The 26,598-nt window shown below is 46.8% G+C and overlaps 4 protein-coding genes across 7 annotated transcripts in view; 1 reads left to right on the top strand and 3 right to left on the bottom strand.

Moving 5' to 3' along the window:
- The window catches only part of LOC125429238, a 40,134-nt gene extending 36,341 nt beyond the window's left edge, over nucleotides 1-3,793 (bottom strand). The window contains exons 1-3 of the mRNA XM_048490169.1: nucleotides 3,735-3,793; nucleotides 1,758-2,268; nucleotides 692-818 (exon numbers count right to left, since the gene is read on the bottom strand). Of these exons, the coding sequence (XP_048346126.1) occupies nucleotides 692-818; nucleotides 1,758-2,156 (526 nt within the window). The 5' untranslated portion in view covers nucleotides 2,157-2,268; nucleotides 3,735-3,793. The remainder of the gene's footprint in view (nucleotides 1-691; nucleotides 819-1,757; nucleotides 2,269-3,734) is intronic.
- LOC125428587 (zinc finger protein 883-like) overlaps nucleotides 1-26,598 on the top strand; it is a 1,608,225-nt gene that overhangs the window by 320,833 nt on the left and 1,260,794 nt on the right. The gene's annotated exons all lie outside the window — the stretch shown is intronic.
- The window catches only part of LOC125428534 (zinc finger protein 345-like), a 770,962-nt gene that overhangs the window by 197,893 nt on the left and 546,471 nt on the right, over nucleotides 1-26,598 (bottom strand). The gene's annotated exons all lie outside the window — the stretch shown is intronic.
- Nucleotides 5,977-25,506, bottom strand: LOC125428795 (zinc finger protein 75D-like). Its single transcript, XM_048489456.1, has 6 exons — nucleotides 25,097-25,506; nucleotides 13,409-13,905; nucleotides 12,362-12,461; nucleotides 11,723-11,805; nucleotides 9,278-9,404; nucleotides 5,977-7,122 (listed from the first exon to the last, which is right to left on the bottom strand). Exons 2-6 carry the CDS (start codon nucleotides 13,760-13,762, stop codon nucleotides 6,692-6,694), a joined length of 1,095 nt encoding a protein of 364 aa, XP_048345413.1. The 5' UTR covers nucleotides 13,763-13,905; nucleotides 25,097-25,506; the 3' UTR covers nucleotides 5,977-6,691.

Raw genomic sequence — 26,598 nt, 5'->3', positions numbered from 1 at the left:
TTAGGTTCTTTTGCTATTGTGGCTAGCTGAATTATAGATTATTTAAGAGCAGGCGGAGTCTGGCCTATAGGATCAGCCTCTGTTGGTTGGTAATTTCATTAGGCCTAGATCACGGAGACTGGGGCTCAAGCTCTAGCCTCACACCTGATGCTCATTGGGTGTCCGAGGACTGTGGCTCAGCATTGCTGCCTCTCAGGGTGGTTGCGCAGGAAATTGAACCTCCCCACCTGTGCTGCTCAGAACTCCTTGGTGAAGAAAACAAAGTTACAGATGCAACACAAAATGAACAAATGTGGGCAAGGCCCATTGCTCAGAGACAGAACATGCAATTTATATGCTGAAGGCCTTGGGTTGATTATCCAGCAGCCCCAGTTTAAATTACCTCAGTTTAAATGACCTCAGGCCAGGAATCCCCTTACCATGAAATTTCTGGAAAGATGCTAAGGGGATTCCTGGCCTGAGGTAGACAGAACACTGGAAGACACATATATTCTGAAAAAGGGATAACCTGTACAGCTATTTTCCCCACAGCGTAGATACAAGAGGCCTGTCATTTTTTCAGACTCTCTTTCTACAGGGTATTTTAGTCCAAACTTCAGCATCAGGCCAATGAAGCACAAGATTTTAACAATGTTGTTTCAAACTGTATTCACCCCTTTCCCCAGTTGAAATATGCCCCCTTAATTCTTACCCAGTAAAGTGGTTTCATGGCTGGCCACCGGCTTGACCCCTGTGAACAACAGCCATTTTCTAGCGCCCAGTGGAGACCTCTCTGCCTCAGGGAAATCCACCATAGTGTCTGCTACTGGATCCTGCCCCTGAAAGAGGAATGAAGTTCTTGACTACACATGCATGTGAAGCTGCTTTAGATTGAATGACTGGTCTATCAAAGCCAGTATTGTTTACTCAGACTGGCAGCACTCTTCAGGGACCCAGACTGACATCTTTCTCACTACCTACTGTCTGGTTCTGCAGGTGGTGGGGACTGAACCTTGAACCTTCTGCATGCAAAGCAGAAGCTCTTCCACTGAGCCACAACCCCCAGGTCCAAGCAAAGCTGAGCCCTTCGGGGGTAGGGCAGTCTACTGAATCAAATGAATGAATGAATGAATGAATGAATGAATGAATGAATGAATGAATGAATGAATGATATGCCCAAGCCGGATGGGAAACTAGGCCCTGTTTCAAACTGCTCACTAAATATTTTTGTAATCAGTGCTGAACACACATGATTTAGCTTCCTTATTTTTTCTTTGTCCCACAAAACTGTTCTTTTTTTAAAAAAAAAGTAAATTGGTTTCAGTTATCTGCATTTGTTTATATTTAATCTGGTTTTGGCTTTTTGTTTTTGTTTTTTGTATACTGTTGGAAGCTGCCCTCAGACAGGGAAGGAAAGGGAAGTGTTGAAATGAAATAGCAACAACAACAACAACAATTTTTATGACTGAATCATTAAAATATTTTGTGCTAATGGATCCCCTTTGACTCTCTTTGAAGCATCCGCATTCTTTTCCAAAGAGTCCCCTTTGCCTCTGCCTGAGGGAGTAGGTCCCCTCAAAGTAGTAGGCCTGTGCCAATTGGCCCACCTTCCAGATCTGTCCTAATGACACCTCCCTAAGGAGCCGTGAACAGGGAAAGGTTTGGTACACCTGTTCTTCGATGATGGCCACACAAATTGGGGCAAATGGGTTGGGGTGCTAGGGTATTCCTCTCCACATCACTGACTCCTTAGAAACACACTGATGATTCAGTCTCACCTGCTCTTCCCTCATTTTACTCAAGAGGAAGCCTTCTGCCAGGGTCACCGCCTGCGAACTGCTCTCTGGCCCGCATTCCCTGACCCAGCTCTGCATGGGCAGGATGGCCAGGAACTGCTCCAGGATCACCAGGTCCAGCATCTCCATTTTGCTGTGCCTTTCTGGATTCAGCCACTGACAACAAAGATGGTGGAGCTGGCTGCAGACCTCTCGGGGCCCCTTGGCCTCCTTGTAGCAGAACTGCCTGAAGTGCTGGCACCAAGCACCCCAGCGGGCAGCATCTCCAGCCAAGACCTTCTGCAAAGTCCTTTCCCAGACTTCCCCTCTGTTTCCAAACTTGGCAGCACCAGAACCTCTTCTCTCTTCAAAACCAGCTGAGCTTGCTTCTTCCATCTTCATTCCTCCCTCCAAGGCATCGTCAAAAGAGTGCAAGAGTGGTCTTCCTTCCCCCCCTCCCCAATTTTTACCCACCAAGGCAGCAGCTGCCCTGATTCATGGGGCTTCTGGGTCCCTGCAAAGCCAACACAATATTCTATCAGTTTCCACTTTCAAAGACTGAACTTTCCCTTTTCTGCAGAAATGTAGAGGCCACTTTCAAATTGCCCTCATAATTCATTTTAGTGCTTGGTGGCAAATGGGTTTTTGGGTCATTTCAGCCCCAATTGTTTTGTCTCCCAGCTGCTAATGGTTTTAACCTTTTCAGATAAAGCCAGTAGCGTTCTGTTCACAAGGTGGGGCTCAGCCATTATTAGAAAACAGAAGACAAGAGTTTGGATTTCTACCCTGCCTTTTCATCCTGTAAGGAGACACAGAGCAGCTTACAAACTCCTTTTCCTTTCCTCTCCCCACAGCAAAAACCTTGTGAGGAGGTGGGCTGAGAGCGTTCTGAGAGAACTGTGCCTGGCCCAAGGTCCCCCATCAGGCTTCATGTGTAGGAGTGGAGAAACCAATCCAATTACCAGATAAGAGTCCGCCAATCATGTGGAGGAATGGGGAATCAAACCTGGTTCTCCAGATTAATGTCCACTCACTCTTCACCACTGCACCATGCTGGCTCTTAATTCCTTGTCATGGTTGATGACAGAGTTTTGTTTCTTTCTTTCACTATTTGCTTTCTCACTAGATCAAGGAGGATTACCCACTTAAAAACAATGCGAATAAGACACACTACCGAAAATTACATAAAACTAAATTACCAAATTGGGAAGGCTGTGTAATAAAAACATTGTAGTATCTACAATAATGCTAAAGTTCAGAATAGTACCAGATCACAAAATCTGATATGCACGTGAGATAGTATTACATTTACAAAGATCAGCACAATGAAAACTACCCAGAGTTTCTTAGGCGTTAACTGTGACTAGAGTCCCTTTATAAGAATGCACTCCAGTCCTGAACTCCTTGCTGTGCCATTTTATGCATTCTGTAGAATGATAAATGCATAGCATGGGCTCAGTGTGTTGGCCTTGGAGCTGGGTTCGAATCCCTCCCAGCCATGAAATTTGCAGGGTGACCTTAAGACAGTTCTTCTTCTGTGCCTACCTGACAGGGTTGTTGTGAAGTAGGGGAGAGAAAAGTGGACATCACTTTGTTTTGGGAACAGCCACACCTCAAAATGACCTGAGCCTCTAATGAAAGAGATCCCCTGAGTTTGCTGAAGAGGTGTGTTATTGGTTGCACAGGAAGCCCCTCTCATACCTGGGGTGGTAGTGAAGGGCCAATCTTTTAGCTGCTCCCAAGGAACCAACTTCCCCTCCCCTCTGTTTCCCTGACTGCAGCATGGGGTGCATGGGTTTCTCTATTTTTGCAGACTGTGCAGGGTGCAGAGATGCAGCATCCCTTAAAGATTGCATCAGGGAGGGGGAGCTGCCAGTCTTCATGAAGGGGAGGGGGGCTTCCCACTCATGCAGCTCCCACCCATTTTTCCCTACCTGGACTTTTTGGCCACAATTTGACCCAAGTGCATTTGTGACTCACCAGACCCCAGAAGGAATGGGTGATGCAGCTGATGCGAAAATGCTGGAGGGAATGCAGTCATCCAATTACACACATCAGCATCCACCTCTCGTCTCTCTAGGAATTCAGATTCTCTGCATTTAACCCTTAGCTTGTTTCTCAGTCACAAGAGAGCTGGCATGATTTGCTTCTATTCATTTGGTGGAACCTTGGGATCCCTTGGAATTACAGTTCATCTCCAGACTGTCCTATGGAGAAAATGGCTGCTTGAGAGGATGGACGCTACAGCATTTGTATCCCACTGAGGTCCATGTTCTCCTCTGGCTCCAAATTTTCAGACATTTCCTAAAATCCTCCATCCTCCACTGGTGCTCACTGGGCTCACCTGACAACTATATAATTTGGTGATTTAAAAATAAGACATCCAGGGCTTCTTCCAAGGAGCCCAAGACAGTATACACCCTTCCTCCTTATGGCATGCCTTTGTTTACAGTTGCCAGCTCTAGGAATTACCTGGTGATTTTGGGGGTGGAACCTGAGAGAGGTGGGATTTGGGGAGGGATTTCAATGGTGTATATAGCCATGGAGTCCAAAGGGCCATTTTCTCCAGATCAACTGATCTCTCTCCCCTGGAGATCAGTTGTAATCCTTGAAGATCTCCAGCCACCAACTGGAGGCTGGCAACCCTACCCATGTTGCCATTTCCAGGTTGGGAATTACCTGGATATTTTGAAGATGGAGCCTTCAGAGGGCAGGATTCAGGGCAGGGAGGGACTTCAATTTGGTAGAGAGTCCATCTTCCAAAGCAGCCATTTCCTCCGGGTGAACTGATCTCTGTCTCCTGGAGGTCAGTTGTAATAGCACCTGAACACATCAGAAGCTGCTTTGAGCAGAGCCAGGCTCTTGGTGTGCCTGGATTGTTACTGCCTACTGCAAGACTGGCTGTTTATCTTCAGTGCCTAGGGCAGAAGTCTTTCACAATACCTGATCCTTTCTGCGGAAGGTGCCAAGGAACAGCTCCTTTGCATGCCCAGTCTTATACCAGGCCTGACCATAATTCTCCTCTTGATGGGAGGTGGGTACAGTCACCTGTCTTTCCCACCCCTTCCCAAGCTGTCCTGGGAATCCACATCACGTTGTTGCTGTTAGCCACTTGGGGTAGAAATAAGAAGGCAAAGCCACATTCCTTTCTACCTGAGAGGGAAACGGTTGGGTTTCTCTGGGAAGGGTTTAGCTTTAAAAGGGGCTTAGCTTTAAAAGGGGCTTGGACAGATTTATGGCAGAGAATTCGATCTATGGCTACCAATCTTGATCCTCTTTGATCTGAGATTGCAAATGCCTTAACAAACCAGGTGATCGGGAGCAACAGCCGCAGAAGGCCATTGCTTTCACATCCTGCATGTGAGCTCCCAAAGGCACCTGGTGGGCCACTGCGAGTAGCAGAGATGGACTCTGGTCTGATCCAGCTGGCTTGTTCTTATGTTCTTAAGGGGGTGTGTGTGGGATTTGGAGTGGGGCAGTTAGTCATTGCTTTCTGTATTTGTAGAAGAGTTTTGGCGGGGATTTTCCAGTTCTTCGTTAAACATCTGGTGGCCTATTTCACCTGAACCGCTGTTTCTGTATAAAGGCTTTTGCTGAAACAGAAGTGCTTTTCCTGACCAGTGCAAGACCAGTCCTGACCCCCTTCTCCTAAAGAAATCTGTCTTCTGTCAAGTCTACTCAGACCAGCAGTGGCTCTCTGGGGTCTCATTTTCTATCTGACCCTTGCAGCTGGAGGTGCTAGGCATGGAACCTCAGACCTTCTGCAATCTGCATATCAAGGAGAAGTTAGGCCACTGTGCTACAGTCCCACCCCAGAGTGAGATGGTGAAATGGGCTGTAACGCTTCTGGTCACAGGAGTGTGTAAGGATGTCACATTTTTAATGCTTTGCCATGTACAGATTCCTTTCAAACCCCCCCCCCCACACACACACACACGCAACACACGCTATTAGTACATCAGAGTAAAAGGTTCAGGCCACACTCATAGCACAGTGATACACCCTCTGTGATGCACCTCTGAAGATGCCAGCCACAGATGCAGACGAAACGTTAGGAACAAGATCTACCAGACCACGGCCGCACAGCCTGGAAAACCCACAACAACCAGTTGAATCCGGCTGTGAAAGCCTTCGACAATACACTGGAGAACCAGGCTTGATTCCCCACTACTCCACATAAGTGGCAGACTCTTATCTGGTGAACCAGACTTGTTTCCCCCCTTCTACATTCCTGTTGGATGACCTTGTGCTAGTCACAGTTCTCTTTAAAGTCTCTCAGCCCCACCTATTACTCAGGGTATCCATTGTGGGTAGAGGACATGAAAGGAGTTTGTAAGCCGCCTTGAATTTCCCTACAGTAAATCCAAACTTCTCCTCTTCTTATGGAATAACCTCCCCACAGAGGTGCATCTCAATCTTTAGTGGGCAGCAGAAGACAACTTTGAGACAAGCATATACGATCATACACTGAAATGCACTCCCAACAGCGCAGATGAAAGGCTGTTATTCACAAACTCCTCCAAATCAAAGATTTTGATTGTCAAATGAATGTACTCAATGTGCATATGTGTGTTACTGTCACAAATATGAAGCAGAAAGGAAAACGTGTCTGACTAAATGGATAGTTAAATTTACCCCTTTCCCAGATGTTATAAAACGAAAATTGTTTCTTAACAGTCTAAATCAAAACTATGTAGTGTGGCAAAAATTCTGTTTTGCAGTTTGCTGCCAAAGTTTTTTTTTATGGGCATTTATATAAAATGGGCTGATAAACTCAAATAAACTATGAACTATAAGAACAATTTTTTTAAATCTGCAGAACAGGTGTAAAGGAACTGAGTAGCTCACATGGACTGTTCAGAATACCTATTGCCGGAAGTGCCCCTTTATATGCCCATGGAGGTACACATATGTGCAACAGGTCAAAGGGCATTCTCCTATGTAGGACTACAGTCAGTATGGACAGAAGTCTGTGATGCTGCTGCTTCTGAATGTGAGAGATCATTGGTCCGGGGTCTTTCTTGAGAGAGAGTTCTCTTCAGATCCTCCTCCAAGAAATCATCCAGTCTTTTGAAAACACTGAAAGCTTTGAGCATAATGTTTCTGTTTTGCTGCATCGTGTCTCGGAATAGCTGGTGGTTGAGTCTCTCTTCCTTGAGCATCTGAGCACGACAGTGCCTCTCTGCTTCCATTGTCTCTGTGTAGCGGCGATTGGTCTCACTCCGCTTGAACGCCCACTGTGCCAACACTCGCTCAGCAGTATCTTCCACCGGAACAGCCCGCCTCTTCCTATTTCTCCTGTTGGACAACTGCTGAGCAGATGATGATGCAGCGATATTTGTTCCCTCAGCAGTATCTGACAGGGCAGCTGAAGAACACACAAAAAATGTTACAATTATGTTTACTTTCCTATTGGGGCAGTACAGCCATTTTTTCACCGCAGAGTGTGCTGGTGATCTTTTCAGTATCTCCAAATCACTGCTTCCAAAAACCAGCAACTGGCCCCTAGTCTCCATGAATGTCCTTCATGCGATAGCAAAGGAATCAGATTTTAATAGATAGAGGCACCCATTAGCCTTTGTGGCAAACAGCATTTCCAGTCAAAGCCCGAAGGCCCATGCCGTAGCTGCATTTGCACTGATTCATATATATCCTGCTTTCCTCCCCATGATAGTTGTTTGGTATGTGCAAATAAATAGATACTGGCTGTGGTGTATTTTCCAGGCTTTGTGGCCAAGGTCTGCTATGTTTTGCTCCTGACATTTTGCCCGCATCTATGACTGGCATCTTTAGAGACATATCACAATGAGATGTGTTTCTCGCAGATGCTAGAGAAATGTTAAGAGCTAAAACAACAGTCCAGAAAACCCAAACTACCCAGTTGATTCTGGCTGTGAAAGCCTTTGACAATCCACGAACAAAAATTCCAAAGTTGCCCACAACCTAAAAAAGGTTTGAGATCCCTGTTCTAGATCTACCCTATGTCACTTCCAGGTTTCCCCAGAAGTGACATAGCAATCGCACCAATGTCTTGCTCCCCAGTGTCCCCACCTCCAACCTTCCTTCATGTTGCTAAGCCTAACCAGTCAACCCTAATGTTGCCAGAGTGGTGCAGTGGTTAACAGAGAGACTCTAATCTAGAGAACTGGGTTTGATTCCCCATTCTTCCACATGAGTGGCAGACTCTTATTGGGTGAACTGGATTTGTTTCCCCACTTCTACACATGAAGGCTGCAGGGTGACTTTGGACTAGTCACAGTTCTCTCACACATTTCCCAACCCCACCTACCTCAAAAGATGTCTGTTTTAAAGAGAGGTAGTGAAGGAGTTTGTAAGCCACTTTGAGACTCCTTAAGGTTGAGAAAAGCAGGGTATAAATCCAAACTATTCTTCTTTTATAGGTCCCCCATCTCCCATTACTTTGTAAACTACTTTTTTACGTTATGCCCTCTGCCTTATTAAAGGGTAGGTTCAGCAATTTAGATAAATCCGCAAGGTTATGCAGTTGCAAACTTAATGTGGTTGAAACCCTGACTTACCAACTCTTACACTGCACCAGATTTGATAACATCAGATCTAAATATACCAACTTACATTTTTTCTTCCAATCTGGGCTGCCTAATCTGACTAGGTTATCTCTATTGTTAAACAACTTGGACCCTGGTCTTTGTGAAGAGATCGCCAATTTCACTGCGGAGATAGTTGAGAGTTCCCAGTAGAACGTATTTGTTGTGCTCCCTGTGAGGCCTTTTATCTATCATGTATTCATGCAATTGTTCCTGATTTATGTAACTCTTTCTGACTATACCAATAAAGGCTTATGTATGTATGTAAACTACTGAAGAAACAGCTATTCGGTCTCTGCACCAGAGCACTACTCCAAAATTATTCAGTGACACCTTTTGAAACATGATTAGCATGTTTTGAGGACACTACAAAAGTTTAGAGCATCAGTCCAGGCCTGGACTTCAGAAATGTTCTTAAAATGACATCAGCTGTAAGAATACTTTGTGCACAAAAATGGAAAACTTCAGATACACCCGCAATAGAAGAGTGATGAGGGAAGTTTCTGGAGTTGGCAGAGATGGCCAAACTCACTTCGTTACTTAACTTTTAGACAATTGAAAACTGTTGATGGTCTATTTGGGCAAAACAGAAAAAGGTAAAATGACGATTAGTGGTTTTGAAGATTAGTGGATTGTTAAAATAAGACTTAACAGAGAAAATTATGAGTAGTAGTTATTGTTGGAATTTTAAGTATGTGGTCAAAGAGCAAGTGGTATTAATATTTTATTGTTAACTCTTGATATAGATGAAATTAGGACTTCTTACACTTAAGTGTACTTTCCCCCCTTTCGTTAAGCTTGTGATCTTTTTCTTTTCTTTGCTTCTGGTAACTGTTCTACCTTCTAATAAAATTTAAATGATAACTTGTGACAGGCAGAAAAATGTTTAAAAAACTGTTCACGGTTTATGAATAAGTGTCGTGGATCTTGTGGTGATGGTGGTGGTGGGAACCTTACAGAAAGAGGCCACTGTCTCATAATTGTCTGCCACGACTTCTCTGTGCAGGGACCTTTGGTCTGGATCCCGCAGAGACCCCTCCTCTTCAGAGAAAGGCACAGCTACCTCCTCAAAGGTTGGGAGGCCCTGAAAGAAAATACAGGTTTATTTGGGATGTGATATCAGTGAACCTTTGGACACACACTCTCACACTCTATATCCTCTCCATCATGTTCTAACATCAGCTATCCTGCGTCTTTTTACTACATAGTAATCTAAAGAACTTAACAGTCGCCCTAAGTAAATAGGCTGCAGTTTTGTATTTATTTATATATCAAGCCAGACTGTGTACCTGCAATCTTCAGGAATCTGAAACTCTGTCACACATTATTTTAACTTGTAATCATTACACAAGTGAGAGACATATGAGGATTTCTCCATGACTGAGGAGGTTAAGTGTCAATTTTGTGTAGTCCTATTGATGCTCACTGAGGAAGTGGCAAGTGCCCTGAACTCGGGGGGGAGGAAGAAGCAGGCAGAAAGAAGAAGGTGAGCTGTGCTTTTGGGTGGGTATTCTTAAGGTCAAATTTTTAACTGTGTGCGTTTTTGGAGGGCTTATGTGTTTGCTTTTTGAGGGCTTGGGAAGGCTTTTGTGTGTGAGGGTTTTTCTTTGTCCTAGTTGTGTGCTTGCCTCAGGCTTCTCAGAAGTGGGGCTTCTGGTAATTCACCACCTTTGTTTAACTGCCATTCAGCTGTCTTCAGCATTCTCATTGAGGTAGTGGCACGGGCCAAGTGGCATGCACAGTTTTTTTGTCAGTAAGCAGAAATCTTTGGGGAGACAACAGAAGGTGAGTTAATGGATAATAGAGAACATGTTAATCAAATCTGCAGATGATACCAAATTAGGAGGGGTAGCTAATACCCTGGGGGACAGGAGCAGGATTCAAAATAATCTGGACAGATTAGAGAGTTGGGCCAAAACCAACAAAATTAATTTCAACAGAGATAAATGTAAAATTCTGCACTTAAGCAGAAAAAATGAAATGCACAGATATAGGATGGGTGACACCTGGCTTGACAACATTACATGTGAAAGGGATCTGGGAGTCTGAGTAGACCACAAACTGAACATGAGTCAGCAGTATGATTTGGCAGCCAAGAAAGCCAATGCAATTCTGGGATGCATCAATAAGAGTATAGTGTCTAGATTGAGGGAGTACTGTGTTCAGTTCTGGGCACGGCAATTTAAGAAGAATATTGACAAGCTGGACCTTGTCCAGAGGAAGACAACCAAAATGGTAAAAAGTCTGGAATCCATGCCGTACGAAGAGAGACTTAGGGAGCTGGGCATGTTTACAGAAGTGAAGGTTAAGGGGGGACATGATAGCTACGTTTAAATATTTGAAGGGATGTCATGTTGAAGGCGGAGCAAGCTTGTTTTCTGCTGCCTCAGAAACAAGGACATAGAGTATTGGATTCAAGATGCAGGAAAATAGATTCCACCTAAACATTAGGAAGAACCTTCTGACTTTCAAGGCTGTTCAACAGTGGAATTCACTGCCTCAGAGAGCGGTGGAGTCTCCTTTGGAGGTTTTTAAACAGAGGCTGGATGGCCAGCTGTCAGGAGTGCTTTGATTGTCTGTTCCTGCATGGCAGGGGGTTGGACTTGATGGCCCTTGTAGTCTCTTCCAAATCTATGATTCTATTACCTTGGCTGTGGCAAAATTCTTAGCGGAGGTGTGATATGCCTCTGAAGCCATAAATGTAGGTGAAAGGTTAGGAACGAAAACTATCCGACCATGGCCACACAGCCCAGAAAGCCCAAACAGCCAGCTGATTCCAGTCGTGAAAGCTTTCAACAATACATTCTGGTGCTGGGTTTTTTTTAATTGCAAAAGCTCTGGTGCCCCAGAAAAGGGGACGTCACCTTTACTGAATGACTGAGGCAGGAAAACCTGCTACTTGGAAACTTTGCTACTATTGCTCCATATCAGCAACTACACCAGCAACAGGGAAAACCACAGAAGCCTGTCCCCACGTGGAAACCACCTGAATAAGGGATCCACAACTTTTTTTTGAGCTTGCGAGCACCCTTGGAATTCTGACACAACATAGTGGGCACAGCCACAAAATGGCTGCTTCAGGAGGTGAAGATCTTCATGCTGTGGTGATAACTTTTGCCAAAGCGATGTTTTTAAAAATCTGCCCTGCCAATTAAATCTCCAGTGGCCAAGCAGAAGTCTTGCTGGGCAAAAACTCCACTTGGCTCTGCCCACTTTCTAGAAAGGCGGAAGCCAGGAAAAACACTGGCAGGCTCTATAGCACCCATGGGCACCACGGTGGGAGTTCTGGACCTAGACTTAACCAAGTGAATGAGTTTAGAAGGGTGTAACTCTGTTTAGGACTGCCCTGAAAATCTACAAAAGTCAGACGGATGTGTAGGAGAGAGATGATTTTTCACTTACTTGGGTGGAGTGCCAAGAAGCCGTTTCAGCCCCATTACAAAGCAAAGGCGATTCAGCTTGTACTGAAGACGGCCATCTTCCTCCTGTGAGGGACACAAAGATGATAGAATTTCACCTTTAAAATCCATTTTTCTTTCTTTTTCTTCCAAGCTTATATTTATGACTTTCTCTTGCGTGTCTCAATTCTTCTGTGTTTGTAAAACTTGAGTGCTCGTTCATTTGTCTCTTTTAATAGGACTGTTATGATTTATTGTCCTTGCTGCAAGCACGCCAATAGAAAAAAGGTCAAAAACTTAACTTCAATACCAGAGGAAGGAACCAAAACGTTAAGAGGAAATTGGGCCTTTTAAAATGGAAACTAAGATGTAGCAAAAATACAAACGGGTTTATTTAAATTCAAATCAAAATATCATAGTAAAAGGCCCTAAATAGGCTTACAAACATACATAAAATCATAACACATAAAGTCTTATGCAACACATTTAGACCCAAACGTGTTTTGGCCCACTGAAGAAGGCCTTCAATGAACGTCACTTTGAGACACCGCAAAGGTAAAGAAAAATGAGGTATAAAATCTAACTCTTTCTTCACACTCCAGGGTGGGGGAATCAAGTGGAGAGATGTCCCTTCATCCCTTACCTATGGAGTTGGCCCCTGTATTTGTTTGCAGCGTGAGTGGCTGTGGCTTCAATGTATTTTCTGGCTCTGGAGAATCAGTAGCCACTTCAAGTAGCAGAACCTGCCAAAGAAGCAAAAGCAAAGGTCACAGGCAAGGCAAAGAGAGAGAGAATTCAAAAAGGCCCAGCTAAATACTTTGGGCATCTTTGGAAATCTGACACAGTATGGTGGGTGCAGCACCAAGATGGCCACCCCAGGAGGCACGAAATGGTTGCTGCAGGTTACCTTCAGCTACCCAGTGAACAGCCTTGTGCTAGTGGGGCAGTTGTTGCCAAAGCAAAGGGTCTTTTTGAAATCTGTACAGGCAATCAGAAGACTTGCTGGGCAAAAGCCCCACTAATATCCCACCCACTTTCTAAAACACTTGGCAGGCATCCGAAAAGATTTTGCAAGGTTATATAAGACAGAGCTACAAGAATATTCTATGTGCAGAACTGGAAAACTTCAGCTACGATTGAAGAATGATGAGTGAAAGTATTAGAATTGGCAGATATGGCCTGGTTAACTTTGTTACTTTAAAAATGAATTTAAATAAGTTCTTGGACAATTGGAAACCTTTGATATAATATTTGGATAAGATAGAAAAAAAACAAATTGATGATTAGTAGTTCTGAAGATAAGGGATTGTCAAAATAAGATCCAATAGAGAAAAGTGTCACTTCTATTAATAGTAGTTCTAAAGATTTTACCTAGCTGGTTAAAGAGCAAGTGGTTAAAATTATTAATACATAGTGCAGAGGAAACAGGAAGACCTTATGGACAATGTGATTTTTAATGTGATTTTTTAATGTGCCTTTTGTGATGTAAAGCTGTTTACGTACCAATAAAAATGTTAATTGCAGAGAAAAGGAAAGGTGTCACCAAGCACCAGGGTGCCCATGGTGATCCCTGGCCGAAAAAAGGAGGGCAGGGAAATTGGGACATCCCTTTCTCAGAGGACTTCCTGTTGGGCAACTGGTGAGGGCTTTTCAGGTCAGACTCTCTGAGTATTGGATGAAAACTTCTCACCTGCTCTTCCTGATTCTTGTCTTCTGCCTGGCTCAAGAGGAAGCCTTCTGCCAGAGCTACCGCCTGGGAACTGCTCTCTGGCCGGCATTCCCTGACCCAGCTCTCCATCTCTGGGGGCAGGATGGCCAGGAACTGCTCCAGGATCACCAGGTCCAGCATCTCCAACTTGCTGTGCCTTTCTGGCTTCAGCCATTGCTGGCAAAGGTAGTGGAGTTGGCTGCAGACCTCTCGGGGCCCCTTGGCTGGATGGTAGCAGAGATGCCTGAACTGCTGGGCATCTGAGCTGGCGATGTGCTTACCCAATGACTTCTGCACTGGTCTTTCCCGTAATTCCCCTCTGCTCTCAGCCTCCATGGTTTCAGTGCCTCTTCCAGCGTGAGGGCAAACCAAATTTGGCTGTCCTTCAGTCCACAAAACTTTCAGCAAATGTGCCTCTTCCACTAGGTTCCAGTGTTACGCAGGGACTACCCAGATGGGCGGAGGGTGGCTCAGACATCCTGCAAAGTCAGAAGTTTTGTGAATGAACTCTTGCACTGCTGCAGAAGAAAAAACTTTCATAAGGATAAAGGTGTGGTGTAGCAGTAAGAATACAGGTCTGGTATCTGCTAGATTCAAGCCCAGGAGCACCGTAGAGAACAACATAGTTTTAAGAGTATGGGCTTTTGACAGCTACACCCCCTTCATCATATATCTTAGACATAGCTCACTTCCACACAGAAAATGTATAACAGGTTGCAGTCATTATAAAGGAACCCATTTTCCTTTTCCCCTTTCACATGTGTGCCGTGCAGGCAGCAACTGCAGCCCATGGAAACAATCCAGGTTGCCTCTGCACCTTCACACGGAGACACTTCTCTTTTTAAAAAAAATTCTGCAATACATGTATAGCTGCACAGGCATACAGAACTGAACCCCCATAGCCATGCTCAATCAAGTTACCCAACACTCCTCAGCGACACTAAGTGACCTTGTGCTCTGCAGCTAATTTCCCCAAACAAAGAGGGTTGTTGAGTCCCCCAACAGAACATCAGGTGGGGAGATCAGCCGGCTGGGCAGGAAAAATAAACCAGTTCTGCTCCTGATTGGTTTTTGCATGGCACAGGTACAAGCAGCGTCACACTTGGATTTCTTAAAAGAACCTCCAGACTTGCAATTTTTGAAACCTCCAGGCTAAGGTAAATATCGTGGGGGGACACTGGGGCAGACTCTGTGCAGCTTTGGGAGCCATGCCGAATTCCCAGCTGCACATTTAAACAAAATCCTAACTACAAATCCAACAACAACTTGAAAACCTCTTCTTTCTAATACTGCTAAAAGAGAAAATTGTAATTACTTCAGACCCATTTTATCCCTGCAAAGATATAAGCATTCCTTCAAATCAAGCTCCCGGCCTTCTATCTTCTGTTGCTGGGTTACCTGACTGAAAGGTGTACCCTTACAATTTCTTTATTAACTGCTCATATTCATATATGTTCTTATGTTCATGCTGATCGTCCCACAATACAATTGGCTGCACCTGTTTAGCTATCCATGTGCAACACGCAAAACAAAACAAACAAAGAAAAAGGGGCCTCCCTGCAACAGCAGGGCAATAATGAACGTATTGCTGTGGCAGGTAGATTCTCCCTTACTGTGGATGGTGCAGCGCAAGGGAGAAAAATAAAGTGCCTTCTGCCTGGCCATTTGCGCAGGAGGAGCTCCAACCTGGGATTTTGCTAAAGGATTGCTGGCAGACTCGTTTTAAGGATGGGACCTATACCAAGTCCCCCACCCCCCCACCCCATGGTTTGTATTGCATCCTACACCTGCTATATTTGCCCTATGTGGACTCCACCATCGAGCTGGAAGGGACCACAAGGGTCATCTAGTCCAACCCCTGCACAATGCTGGAAATTCCCAGCTACTCCCCACCCCGTATTCTCCCAGTGACCTCTCTAGGCCAAGAGGAAGGGAAAAAACTTCCAGGATCCCTGGCGAATCTAGCATGGAGGAAAATTCCTCCCTGACCTCAGAGTGGTGATTGGCATTACCCTGGCATGTAAGTAATTGAGTCTTGGCTCATCCCTCCCTTCCTTCCTTCCTTCCTTCCTTCCTTCCTTCCTTCCTTCCTTCCTTCCTTCCTTCCTTCCTTCCTTCCTTCCTTCCTTCCTTCCTTCCTTCCTTCCTTCCTTCCTTCCTTCCTTCCTTCCTTCCTTCCTTCCTTCCTTCCTTCCTTCCTTCCTTCCTTCCTTCCTTCCCTCCCTCTCACACTCTGCCTAAATTCATAGCGGGTCATAGAATCAGCCTTGCTGTCAGATGGCCATTGAGCCGCTGATTAAAACCCTCCACAGAAGGAGAGCCCACTGTCTTCTCAGAATGTCTCTTCCACTGAGAAACTGCTCTGTTGGAAAGTTCTTCCTAATATTTAGGGGCTTTCCCCACTCACCATATGCCGCGGGGTAACCACTCGAAAAGACACGGGGATCCTCCACGCTCCCCACCGCACCAGCAGCCACAGCGCAGCTGCCTCGAATCTGCTGCTCTCCTGGCCCCTTAGTGCACGTCAAAGCTGCTCTTCTAACAGCAACTTTTCCAGAAGCCCCGCGCTTGCCGCAGGGTGGTGAGGAACTTAGATGTTTCTGCGAAGTTGATTCGCTGTGACGTACAGCCTTCCCACCAATCAGGCAACTGGCCTCTCCATTTTTTCAAGGAAGTCTGTCCCCATCAGAAATAATGCGACAGGCAGCTATGTGATGACATGATCACTTGGCGACAAATCTTTTACAATGCAAAAACGCCACAATTGAGCTGTGTGCACGTGAGCACAAGGTAACGTGCCCACATTACGTTACTCGAGCTCCACAGCTCTACAGTTTTGCGGCAAAATGCTGTTGAGTGCGCGGGGTTGCGGGGAACAGAGGCATTGGGAAACGAAACTGATTTTCACTTTCATTTTCCAGTCCAATCAAGTCGTTGCGGGGGAGTGCGTGAGCGTTGCGCTTGCGCGAACTTTCTTTTCCATATTTCTGCCATTCCCAGTTATAGAAGTTTGCTCACTCGGTTGTGAACACGTGTGAACGAAATTTTGAATAAACAACTCCACGTGCTTCGATTATGACTAACTCCGGTAGCGGCTCCGTTGCAGTATCGGCGACTTCTGGTAAGCAAACTGGGCGAGGTGTGGCGTGGCGTGATGAAGAAACAGGGGACCTCATCAGCATTTGGAGTGAACAGGCGGTCCAGAGCGCCTTGCCCAGCAAGCACAGAAATATAGATGTCTTTGAGAAGGTGGCCTCAGAGATGCGTGGCAGGGGCCACACAAGGTCAGCAGTTGAATGTCGAACAAAAGCAAAGGGATTGAGAAGAGGGACCTTAAACGCTGCAAGCAGCACAACGCCGTTTCTGGAAATTCCCGTAAGACCATCCCTTACTACAGAGAACTGGACAACATATTTGCAGGTGACAAGTCTGTAAACAACGAGGACCCAATAAGAGTCGCAGAATGCGTCTTGGTAAGCCGCAGGGCTCCTTCTGGCGCAGAAGCTTCACAAGGCACTACCCAGCTTTCTGATGCCGGCACTTCGCGTGGCGCGCACCGGCCTTTAATAACCATCAATGAGAGGGACATTCGCCCCTCCAGTCTATCTCTGCTTGAATCCGGTGAGTGAGACTGAACTTGTGCTCTCTGTAATTCCTGGAACAGACCCATTTGCTGTCTTGGTAGGGGCAGGAAGTTTCCATCCTCACAAGTATATGGGAATGTTGTGGAGGGGCGAGAGGGGGGGGGGGAATGGCAGGAGTCCGGGATGGTGGTGGGAAAATCACAAGGCACATGTAATGATTTCCTCAGGTTCACACAAGGTTGGCCGGTGGGAAGCGCGGCAGGTGGGCTGGCATGAAAACCAGGTCTGTCAGTTGCCATGGTCCTCTTCTGATTTCATCAGCCATGCCTGGTGAAGGTTGTTTCAGTGGACCAAAATATCTGATGTCCCCGAAAAGGGGGGGGGGTTTGGGGGAAATGCCCTGTTCTTCTCAATGCAGGCAAATAGTGATAAACTAAAGGGGAGGGGGGAAATATTCCACTTTGCATAGGCCATCCTCGTTCTTTGAAGCCCTGATTGCTGCAATAGATAGGGGGAACAGTGTAATGGAAAGCATGGTGGACACGTTGAGTCAGAGAGTTGGCTCAGCGGAGCGGGCAAACACAATTTTGGAAACACTTGTCAATCAGGTGCAGCGCAGTATGGTCGCAGGAGACCTGCGCATTGATTTACAAGGTGGTGCAACCACCACAGCCTCACCAGGTCAACCCTTCCTGGCAGCCTCAGCAGCCCAGTCGCCAAGCGTGCAGAGGGAGGTTGTCCAAGACCCATTTAGGGACTTCTGCATTCTTATGTCAGGAGCACCACATGAGAGAGCAACACCTCCAATGCTAGTCCCAGACACTCCCGACGTGAGTGCGGGTTGCTCCAACCGTCGTGCATTCTCAGATAAAACTGAAAGGGAGAACAGACCACCAACCCCACGTTCCCAGCTTTTCCCATGTTCTCGGGAGGGGTCGCCTTGCCAAGTCAGGTCGAGTGCCTGCAGAAGCCATGTGCTGACACAGAGTGAAAGTGGCTCTCCCGCCAAACGCATGCGTCTCCATGAGGGGATGGAGCGATCACCAGCCAGGGATTGCGGGGATCGTGAAATGGGGAGGGGGGCCCGTGGCAGGGTGCGCAAGCAGAAACAGATATTTGACCTGTAAAGAAAACCTGTCAGCACATTTTCATTGTCGAGTTTATGCCTAGTGCTTTATTGTTTTCTGTCCATTGATTAAGGAGAGCCTATGCATACATGTTGCCGTTGAATAAAAGTTAACCCTAGTTGAGTTAATAAAAGCTGAACCAAGCATCTGAGCAAACCGTGTTGTGCTCCTCAAGCAATGCAGCATACTGTGAGTGGGTGGTGGGGAAAGGCATGTTAAGTCAGGATACTTGATTCCTGAAGCACTTGTGAGCACCGTGTAACACATGTTGAAATTTACACAACAGAGATATGGATCATTCTCAGTGCTTGGAAAGGTGGAATGGCATGTGCAGGCTTAAACCTCTGAGCTAGGCACCCATTAGAGTGGCGAGCAGCCCTTTCACACCAATGAGCAATGTGTCTTCAATGTGATTTGATGTGCATCATAACAGAAACATGTGTTTGTGATTCCGCGACCTCAAATGCATCTGTCACTTGGTGGAATCCGGTGAGTTGTCCCTTTGTTGCGTCAGAATGATGACGGGGTGGTTCCTACTCTTTCCAGGTAGAAACAGACTGTGCTCTCCAGTGTCAATGCACCTGTGGTGGCTACATTTTGTTTTCCCAAGAAATGTCTATCACGATTTTAGTCACTTACAGCACTGGAATATTGATGGGACATAGGCCCCATCCCATAGACTCCCAGACATCATCCTGTCAGAAATCAGAAACGTGACGTGGCAAATAACAATGAAACCTATTTATTTACATAACATTTTTTGGGAACCATAAACGTTTGAAAATTTTGAAATATAAACAACTTTTAACCCCCACACCAACCAGCCCCAATGTCCGACTCAGTTTTGCGGGCCTGGCAACTGCTCACAGAGCACCTTGAGCCGCTCCACTTTGGCCTCCAGCTCCTTGTTGGCCTGCTTTAGGCTTCTGATCTCTGCCTGCTGGCTCTTGTGGCCTTCCTCGAGGGTGCTCACTCGGCGCTGCAGATCACGTACTGGCCAAAAAAGGAAAAAAATGGAACGTTTCAGTTCTGGGTTGGAACCTGAGTCACCGTTCTATCATGACAATGTTGCCACGGAATCAGACAAAAGCCGGGTGCACAAACATAGAGGAAGGGAGGTTTAAAGGGGGCCCACCAATGTAGGAATGCAACGTGGATCCGCCATGCTCATGTTTGAAAGCACAGGCAGTTTGCGCTGACATTCTGCTGGCGCTGCTCTGGAGCACCTGGTCTGCTAAGGCATTTGCATTCTCTGATCAATGAGGGAGAGAAGACGTCTCCTCCAAAAATTATCCCCCAGCACTCCAACAAGATGTCCTCACCGTGAGGCATCAACCCACTCCTGTGTCAACATGTCCCGCACGCCAGTCACACCTCAATTGAAGACATGTTCCCTAATACAAGAAACCCCCCCCCCCCCGGTTTTTTTTGTTTCTGCCACCCGGTGTTCCTATTGGGAGAAAGAGAGAACATTGACTCTCTGTCCACAGTTCTCACACATTAGTGTTCCATAAATCATAAATAAATAAATAATAAATCAGAGACCTCATAAATCAGAGACCACACTCAGACGTCTCCTCCCCAAACTAATCAGTCCAAAATGCCAGAGCCTCTCTTCAGAAGGAAGGCGCTTCAAGCAGGGAGTGCACGTCCATGAGCCAACATCTGTTCTATCTCAGGTGATCACCACCAGCCTACAGTCTGCATTGTTCACAGCTGCCATGCATTGAGCCTACATTCCCATGGCAGAAGCAATTAAGGTGCCCTACTCCCTTCACTGGCCTGTCAGTGATGCCACTGACACACGCAGTTGGCCTTTTGCCAACATTCTCTTGGTGGTAGCTTGCTGGCACTAATTCGCATGACTGTTACCAACCTCACAGAACTGCTGAAAGTTGGTGGGGTGGCACTTGCCTATTTAGAAACCGCCCACATGGACACTTGCTTAATCTGTGGCGGGAGATGCGAACAAGGGATGACTTACTCATGAGCACCATGTTTGCTTGCAAAACACCCTCGAGGGAGCCCGCTGGCCTTGTAGTTGGTGTGGGCGCTACAGAAGCCCGTGCCGTTTCTCCAGACGTGCCTGAAAAGCAAGGGCAAACATGTCTGAGTTTTCCATTTTGAAAAATCTGGATGCAGTTCTGAAATCCTTCCTTGCAATCGCACATTGTACTGTGACATTGCACCCACCTTCTCCTGCCCCCTGATCCATTTCCTCAGCCTCTGCCTCCTCATTTGAGGTCTGCGGAGCTTCGGTGGGTGATGGAGCACCTGTACAAGGAAAATGAAAAAAAGGATGACAGTGGTTAGTTTCAAATGACGTCTGGGGACCATGACACATGCAGCTGCACATTCCCTCTTGGAGGCACGGCAGTGACACTTCACTCAGGATGTATGCATGTAGGGATGCTCACTCATTCCAAAAAACATTCCCTGCATGATCTGGTGGAGTGGTGAATGTCATGGTCCCTACAGCAAAATTCAGCATGGGTGCATTCAATTTAACGCCAACCAACCATGCATTCCCATACTTCATTCAAATTCCCTAAGATAAAAAAATCTGTCTTGAGACTTTTTTAATGGCAGTTTTGATGCAGCAATGCAGCGGCCCAGTGCGGAAGGGATGGGGTTTCTTGGGTGGATGGGCGAGGTGTACTTACGTTGAGGGTCTCTCTCCTCCTCTGAAGGCTCCCCGGCCAGATGCCACAACTCCTCCAGCTCATTGTAATGATGAGGCCTTCCTTGGAGTGGTGGTCTGCCCTGCTACCTCCTCCGGGAGTCATAGAAGACCTTCTTTATGGTTTTCCATTTATTTCGTGCCTGGGAGACACTTCTCTCAAAGCCCTGAGATCTCGGGGCTTTAACAACTGAGGTAAACTCCCGTTTGTTTGGGAGCTTAGTTGATCCCATCAGCAGAGGGCTTAACCCCCCCTCTCCTTTTTTGCCTCCAGCATCACCTCGACCTCCTGCACCCGCCAGTAGCACCCCTTCCTCCTTAGGGCAGGTCTCGGGGGGGGACAGGAGCTCCGCAAGGCATTTTTTAACGTTTTCTCGAGGAGGCAACGGCCGGGAAGCGGAAGTGCACATGTGCGTCCGTCTTTAAATTCGTGAAGATAGAATGTCATCACGCCCGCATGTATGAATGAGAAAATGAAAACACAACGATGACATGTGCGCACGTGTTCATGTTGTGTCGAAAATTCAACATTTCAGTGCGGGGGTTGCGGAGGCCGGTCTCTAGTACCCTGCCTGCTAACCTTTGGCACAGGAGGTCGACTTGGCCTGTGCGGCGCTCACTTTGGCGACAACAGTGGCCATGCCCCCCGTCGCCTTTCTCCCACTCAAACAATCTAAGGGAAGCGGCTGAGACTCTCCCCCCCCCACGTGTCAGAACATGGCAAGGATTCGAGGCTGGCTGTGGATCCTTGTGGATCCGGTGGGTTTTCTCCCCTTGGGCACCCAACATGACCACCGTGTTACAGCTCTGGGCCCCCGGCAGGTGTTTCCATGTAGGGATCTCTCCCCCCTCGCCCCGGTGGCCCTTGTAGTGTTAAGTGAGAAACACCCAGCAAGCCAGCGCGCATGCACCAGGCTGACAAGACACCGTAATAATAGTGAACAGAGCACAGAGTGATCAGTTGTTGACCTGTTTATTACAACATGCAAGAATCTGTTCCACAGAAGTCATCAGTCAGGTTTCATGAGTTTCCCAAGTGATGTCTCTCTCCAGCAGTGGAGGGATGCTGCCATGCACAGTTTGAACAACTCCCGAGCCTAGGACCAGTGGCCACGTGACTGGAACATGTAGGCTGCCAGAGCATCACGCACCTCTTTTCCCTGAGCCAGATGGGCTGCATCGTTGGGAAGGGGAACCTCCTCGTCCAATTCAAATATCTGCTGTGGCTCCATCTGTGTGAGGAGTCGTCCGGCCCGAGCCTCACATTCTGGCGCATTGTGGTCCTCAGACTCACAAATGTTGTGCAGGACAACGCATGCTGCAACGATTGCCTTAACGTTTGTGACACTTACTCTCATACGCGTCATGAGGCACTGCCAGCGCGACTTCAGCCGACCGAAGGCCTGTTCCACGACACACCTCGCACTGGAATGTCTCCTATTGAAGTGATGCTGCACTGGATTTTGCGCTGGAGTGTAACGCTTCATTAGCCACTTCCGCATTGGGAACGCGCCATCCGCTAGCACCACAGCCGGGACAGTCACTCCATTGACAGTAAGTGTCGGTGCGCTGTCAAGATATGCTCCCCGATCCAATCAACTTCGCGGAAACATCTAAGTTCCCCACCACCCCGCAGCAAGCGCGGGGTTTCTGGGAACAAGTGGGGAAGAAGTTCCCCGCGCTCAAAAGCTGCGGAGGCTTTTCTACACGGGCTGGCCGCGGGGTGGCACACAAAAGGAGGTAAGTGGGGAAAGCCCCTTAGTTGAAAATCTTTTCGATTTAATTTCAATGTATTAGTTCTGGTCTGACCTTCTGGGACAACAGAAAGCAACTCTGCACCTTCATTCAAATACTTGAAGATGGCTATTGTATCACTTCACAGTCATCTCCAGGTTAAATATACCCTGTTCCTTCAACCTTTCCTCATAGGACTTGGTCTCCAGACCCCTCACCATCTTCGTTGACCTCCTCTAAACACATTCCAGCTGATTTAAATCCCTCTTAAACTGTGATGACCAAAACTGAACATAATAATCTAAGTGAGATCTAACCAGAGCAGAGTAAAGCAATACCATCCAGACACTTTACTTTTATTTCAATGGGGGAGAGCAGTCAACCAATTCAATAAAACAAAAATAAATATAGATGCAGTCCAAAATTGCATTTGCCGTTTTAACAACTGCATCACACTGCTGACTGTATAGTCTACCAAGTGCAGTCTACTAAGACCCCTAGATCTTTTTTTGCACATAATACTGCCAAGATGAGTTTCCCCCATCCTCTAGTTATGCATTTGATTATTATTCCGACCCAGAACTTTACATGTATCTCTGCTGAAATTCATTTTGTTAATTTTTGCCCAGTTTTCTGCCTGTCAAGATCATCCTATTAAGCTGACAGGTAGTTTACCAGAACGACCTTTTCCCCCTTCTTGAAATGGGAACATTTGTCTGCCTCCAGTCTTGTGGCACCTCACCTGTGCTCCAAAAATCTCCAAAAATAATGGATAGAGGTTCTAAAATTACATGAGCAAATTACTTTAGTGCCCTTGGAAGCAATTCATTTGGCCCCGAGGACTTAATTTCATTTAAAGAAACTAGGTGTTTACGTACCACTCTATGCCTATACCAAGCCAAACTTCCTCCCCTAATCACGTGTTCTCTTATTGTGAGGGTAAGCACCATTTCCCTTGCAAGAGAAGACTGAGGCAAAACAGCAATTGAATATTTCTGCTTTCTCTTCAGCACCCGTTATAATTTCCCTTTCCATGCCCTACTATGGGCCTACCATTTCCTTGCTGTTTGTCTTGCTCTGAACGTAACCAAGGAACTGCTTTTGGTTGTGTTTAGCATCCCTAATTCATACTGAGCCAAGCTTCCTCCAAGCTATTTGTTTATATCCACCCTCGGTTATAACGCCCTCGTTTCATTTCCTCAATAAGCCTTTTAAACATTCTCATATTTTTAGAAAGTTGTTTATGAGCCACCCTAGCTTTTTTCCTCACAGGAATCGTTTGCGATTGGGCCATGAATATCCTGCTTTTAAGAAACTCCTGCTTTTAAGGAACTCCCACCCCAGAACTCCATTCACCTTAAGCATTTCTGACTGTGGGATTTGACTCAGCATAACTTTGTTAAAATTAGCTTTTTATTTGTTAAGATTAGCTTTTCTAAAGTCCAACCTATATGTCTGATTATGTGCAGCTTTCTTTGTTAAAATTAGCTTTTCTAAAGTTCAACCTATATGTACAGCTTTTCCCTTTTTCAAAATTAGAAGGTCACTGCTACCCAGAGTGTTTACTACTTTCATCTCATAAACCCATACTTCCTTGTTGGTGAGAATCAGATCTAAGGCAGCAAACCGCTTTGCTACCTTCTCCACCTTCTGGAAAATTAAGCTGTTAGCAAGATAACTTGTTGGTGCTGGACTTAAATCTAGCTATTCGAATTCAGACCGACATGGCTACCCTCTGAAGTGGTATGATCTGGCTCAAGCTCACTGGGTGACATTGGACCAGTCACCCACTCTCAGCCTAACCTACTTCTCGGGGTTGTTGCGAATATGAAATGGAGAAGAGAAAATTGCAAGCCACTTTTGGGTCCCTTTGGGGGGAGAAAGGTGGCGTATAAACAAGGCAACAAAAAAGTCCTGCTTGCTGATTAAAATGGGATTTATCCCACCCGTCCAAATCAAATTGACCCCAGCCAATGACAGGGTCTGATTCCCAGTAAAGATCAGTGTTTTTTTCTCTAGCAGAAAAGGGGGACATAAGAACTAGCCTGCTGGATCAGACCAGAGTCCATCTAGTTCAGCATTCTGCTACTCACAGTGGCCCACCAGGTGCCTTTGGGAGCTCACCTGCAGGATGTGAAAGCAATGGCCTTCTGCTGCTGCTGCTGCTGAGCACCTGGTCTGCTAAGGCATTTGCAATCTGAGATCAAGGAGGATCAAGATTGGACATAGAGATTTTGCTGAGACTCCTTCAGCTAGAGGTCCCAGACCAAAGCCTCCGGCACTATTCCTGCCTCTAGGATCCTTTCTGTTCCTTCTCCCGCCTTCCCATGACTTCACCCCCTTTTTTCCTAGGGTTGCCAACCTCCAGTTAGGGTCTGGAGATCTCCCAGTATTACTGCTTGTTTCCCCTGGAGAAAATGACTGTTTTGGATGGGGACGCTTTATGGCATCACACCTCCCCTCCTCAACCCCTCCCCTCTGCAAGGCTCCACCCTTCACCTCCAGGAACTTCTCAACCCAGAGTTAGCAACCCTTTTACAAATACCTGCATTTCCGAAGCGGATGTTTGGCATCCCGTCTGAGTGGATTCCAGTGGAAAAGGCAGGACGGCTTTGCAGAGGGAGGCGGAAGTGGGTCTGCTGGGGCAGGGAAGGTGGCTCAATATGCTGCCTGTTTCCCTTTGCAGAAAACCCGGGGGGAGGGGGCTGCGCTGCTTTCTGATCCTGGACTTAATGCAAAGATCTTTGCTCTCAGCGGATGCGCACGTTTTGCAAGGGAAAGGGGTGGGGCAGGAAGTGCCCGTAGTCCATCCTCTCCGCCCTTTTAAGTGCCAGGAGGAGGACTTTCCTGGTGGATCTCCTGGAATGAGAGTTGTCCTCCCAGTTACAAAGATCCGTTTCTCTGGAGAGAAAGGATCCTGTGCAGGGTGGATTGAATGACATTATAACCTACTGAAGCCCCTCCCCTAACCCCACCCTCTCCCAGCTCCAGCTCCACCCCCCAAATCTCCAGTGCATCTTCTCATGGGATCTGCTGGGAGAGAGATAAGGACATCTGGCGAGCTCGGTTGAGCTGAAGTGAGTTTTTCTTCCTAAGTTAAGAGTAGAACTGGCAAGCAATCCATGACATTCCGCAGCGTTCAGCCGTAATTGCAAAGGCACAGCCAACACAACAATGCCGTTTGAGAAAAGTAAACCTTCACCCACAGAGAGCAGACACCATGGGATGAGATCAAAAGTTGGTCTCAGTGTGGGACTCAACCAGGCTGCTGTAGTGGTTAGGGGGTTGGGCTAGGATCTGCAAATCTTCACTCTGTCACAGAAGCTGGCTGGGTGTCCTTCAGTGAGCGACGCACTCTTGGTCTAAACCAGGGGTAGGGAACCTGCGGCTCGAGAGCCACATGTGGCTCTTCTGCCCTTGCACTGTGTGGCTCCCACTATCGAGTCGGAGCCAGCCCGTCTCTATGCCTTGCTCTGCTCCTGCAGGCAGCAGGGCATGGCGCACCAACTGCTCCACGGGTCGGCTGGGCCGAGCCGCTGGGCTTCCCCTCTCGCGCCTGCCCCGTTGGAGCCGGGTGGGCGCTTTCGGTGGCCGGCGAGGCCGAGCTCTGCCAGTCTTCATTCTTGCCCGCCCTGCAAAGCAGCAGAGGCGGGCGCATCCATGCGTTCTCCTCAGAATGAGCAGAGTAAAAGGTAAAAAAACCCCTATATATATAGTGTTATCTTTATTTTAAATGTCAAAAAAAAATTTGCGCCTCCAAGTGTTTTCTTTTCCCGTGGAAAACAGGTCCATATGGCTCTTTGAGTGTTAAAGGTTCCCTACCCCTGGTCTAAACTATCCAACAACGTTGTTGGAGGACAAATGAAGGAGAGTCCCCATTTTGGGGGAAAGGGAGTTATAAAAGAGATAAGTAAATAAATAGGCAGCAAGAGCCACTCTCCTGGAAACATATTTTGCTCCCATGCTGGATCCCAGCAGGCTAACGAGACACATCTTGAGATGGAAATGGATATTATAAAATCAATCCCAAGTTCACTAAATGATATG

The sequence above is a fragment of the Sphaerodactylus townsendi genome, linkage group LG03, assembly GCF_021028975.2.
Source record: "Sphaerodactylus townsendi isolate TG3544 linkage group LG03, MPM_Stown_v2.3, whole genome shotgun sequence".
NCBI classification, from domain to species: Eukaryota; Metazoa; Chordata; class Lepidosauria; order Squamata; family Sphaerodactylidae; genus Sphaerodactylus; species Sphaerodactylus townsendi.
This window is presented reverse-complemented; position numbering and strand designations above follow the sequence as displayed.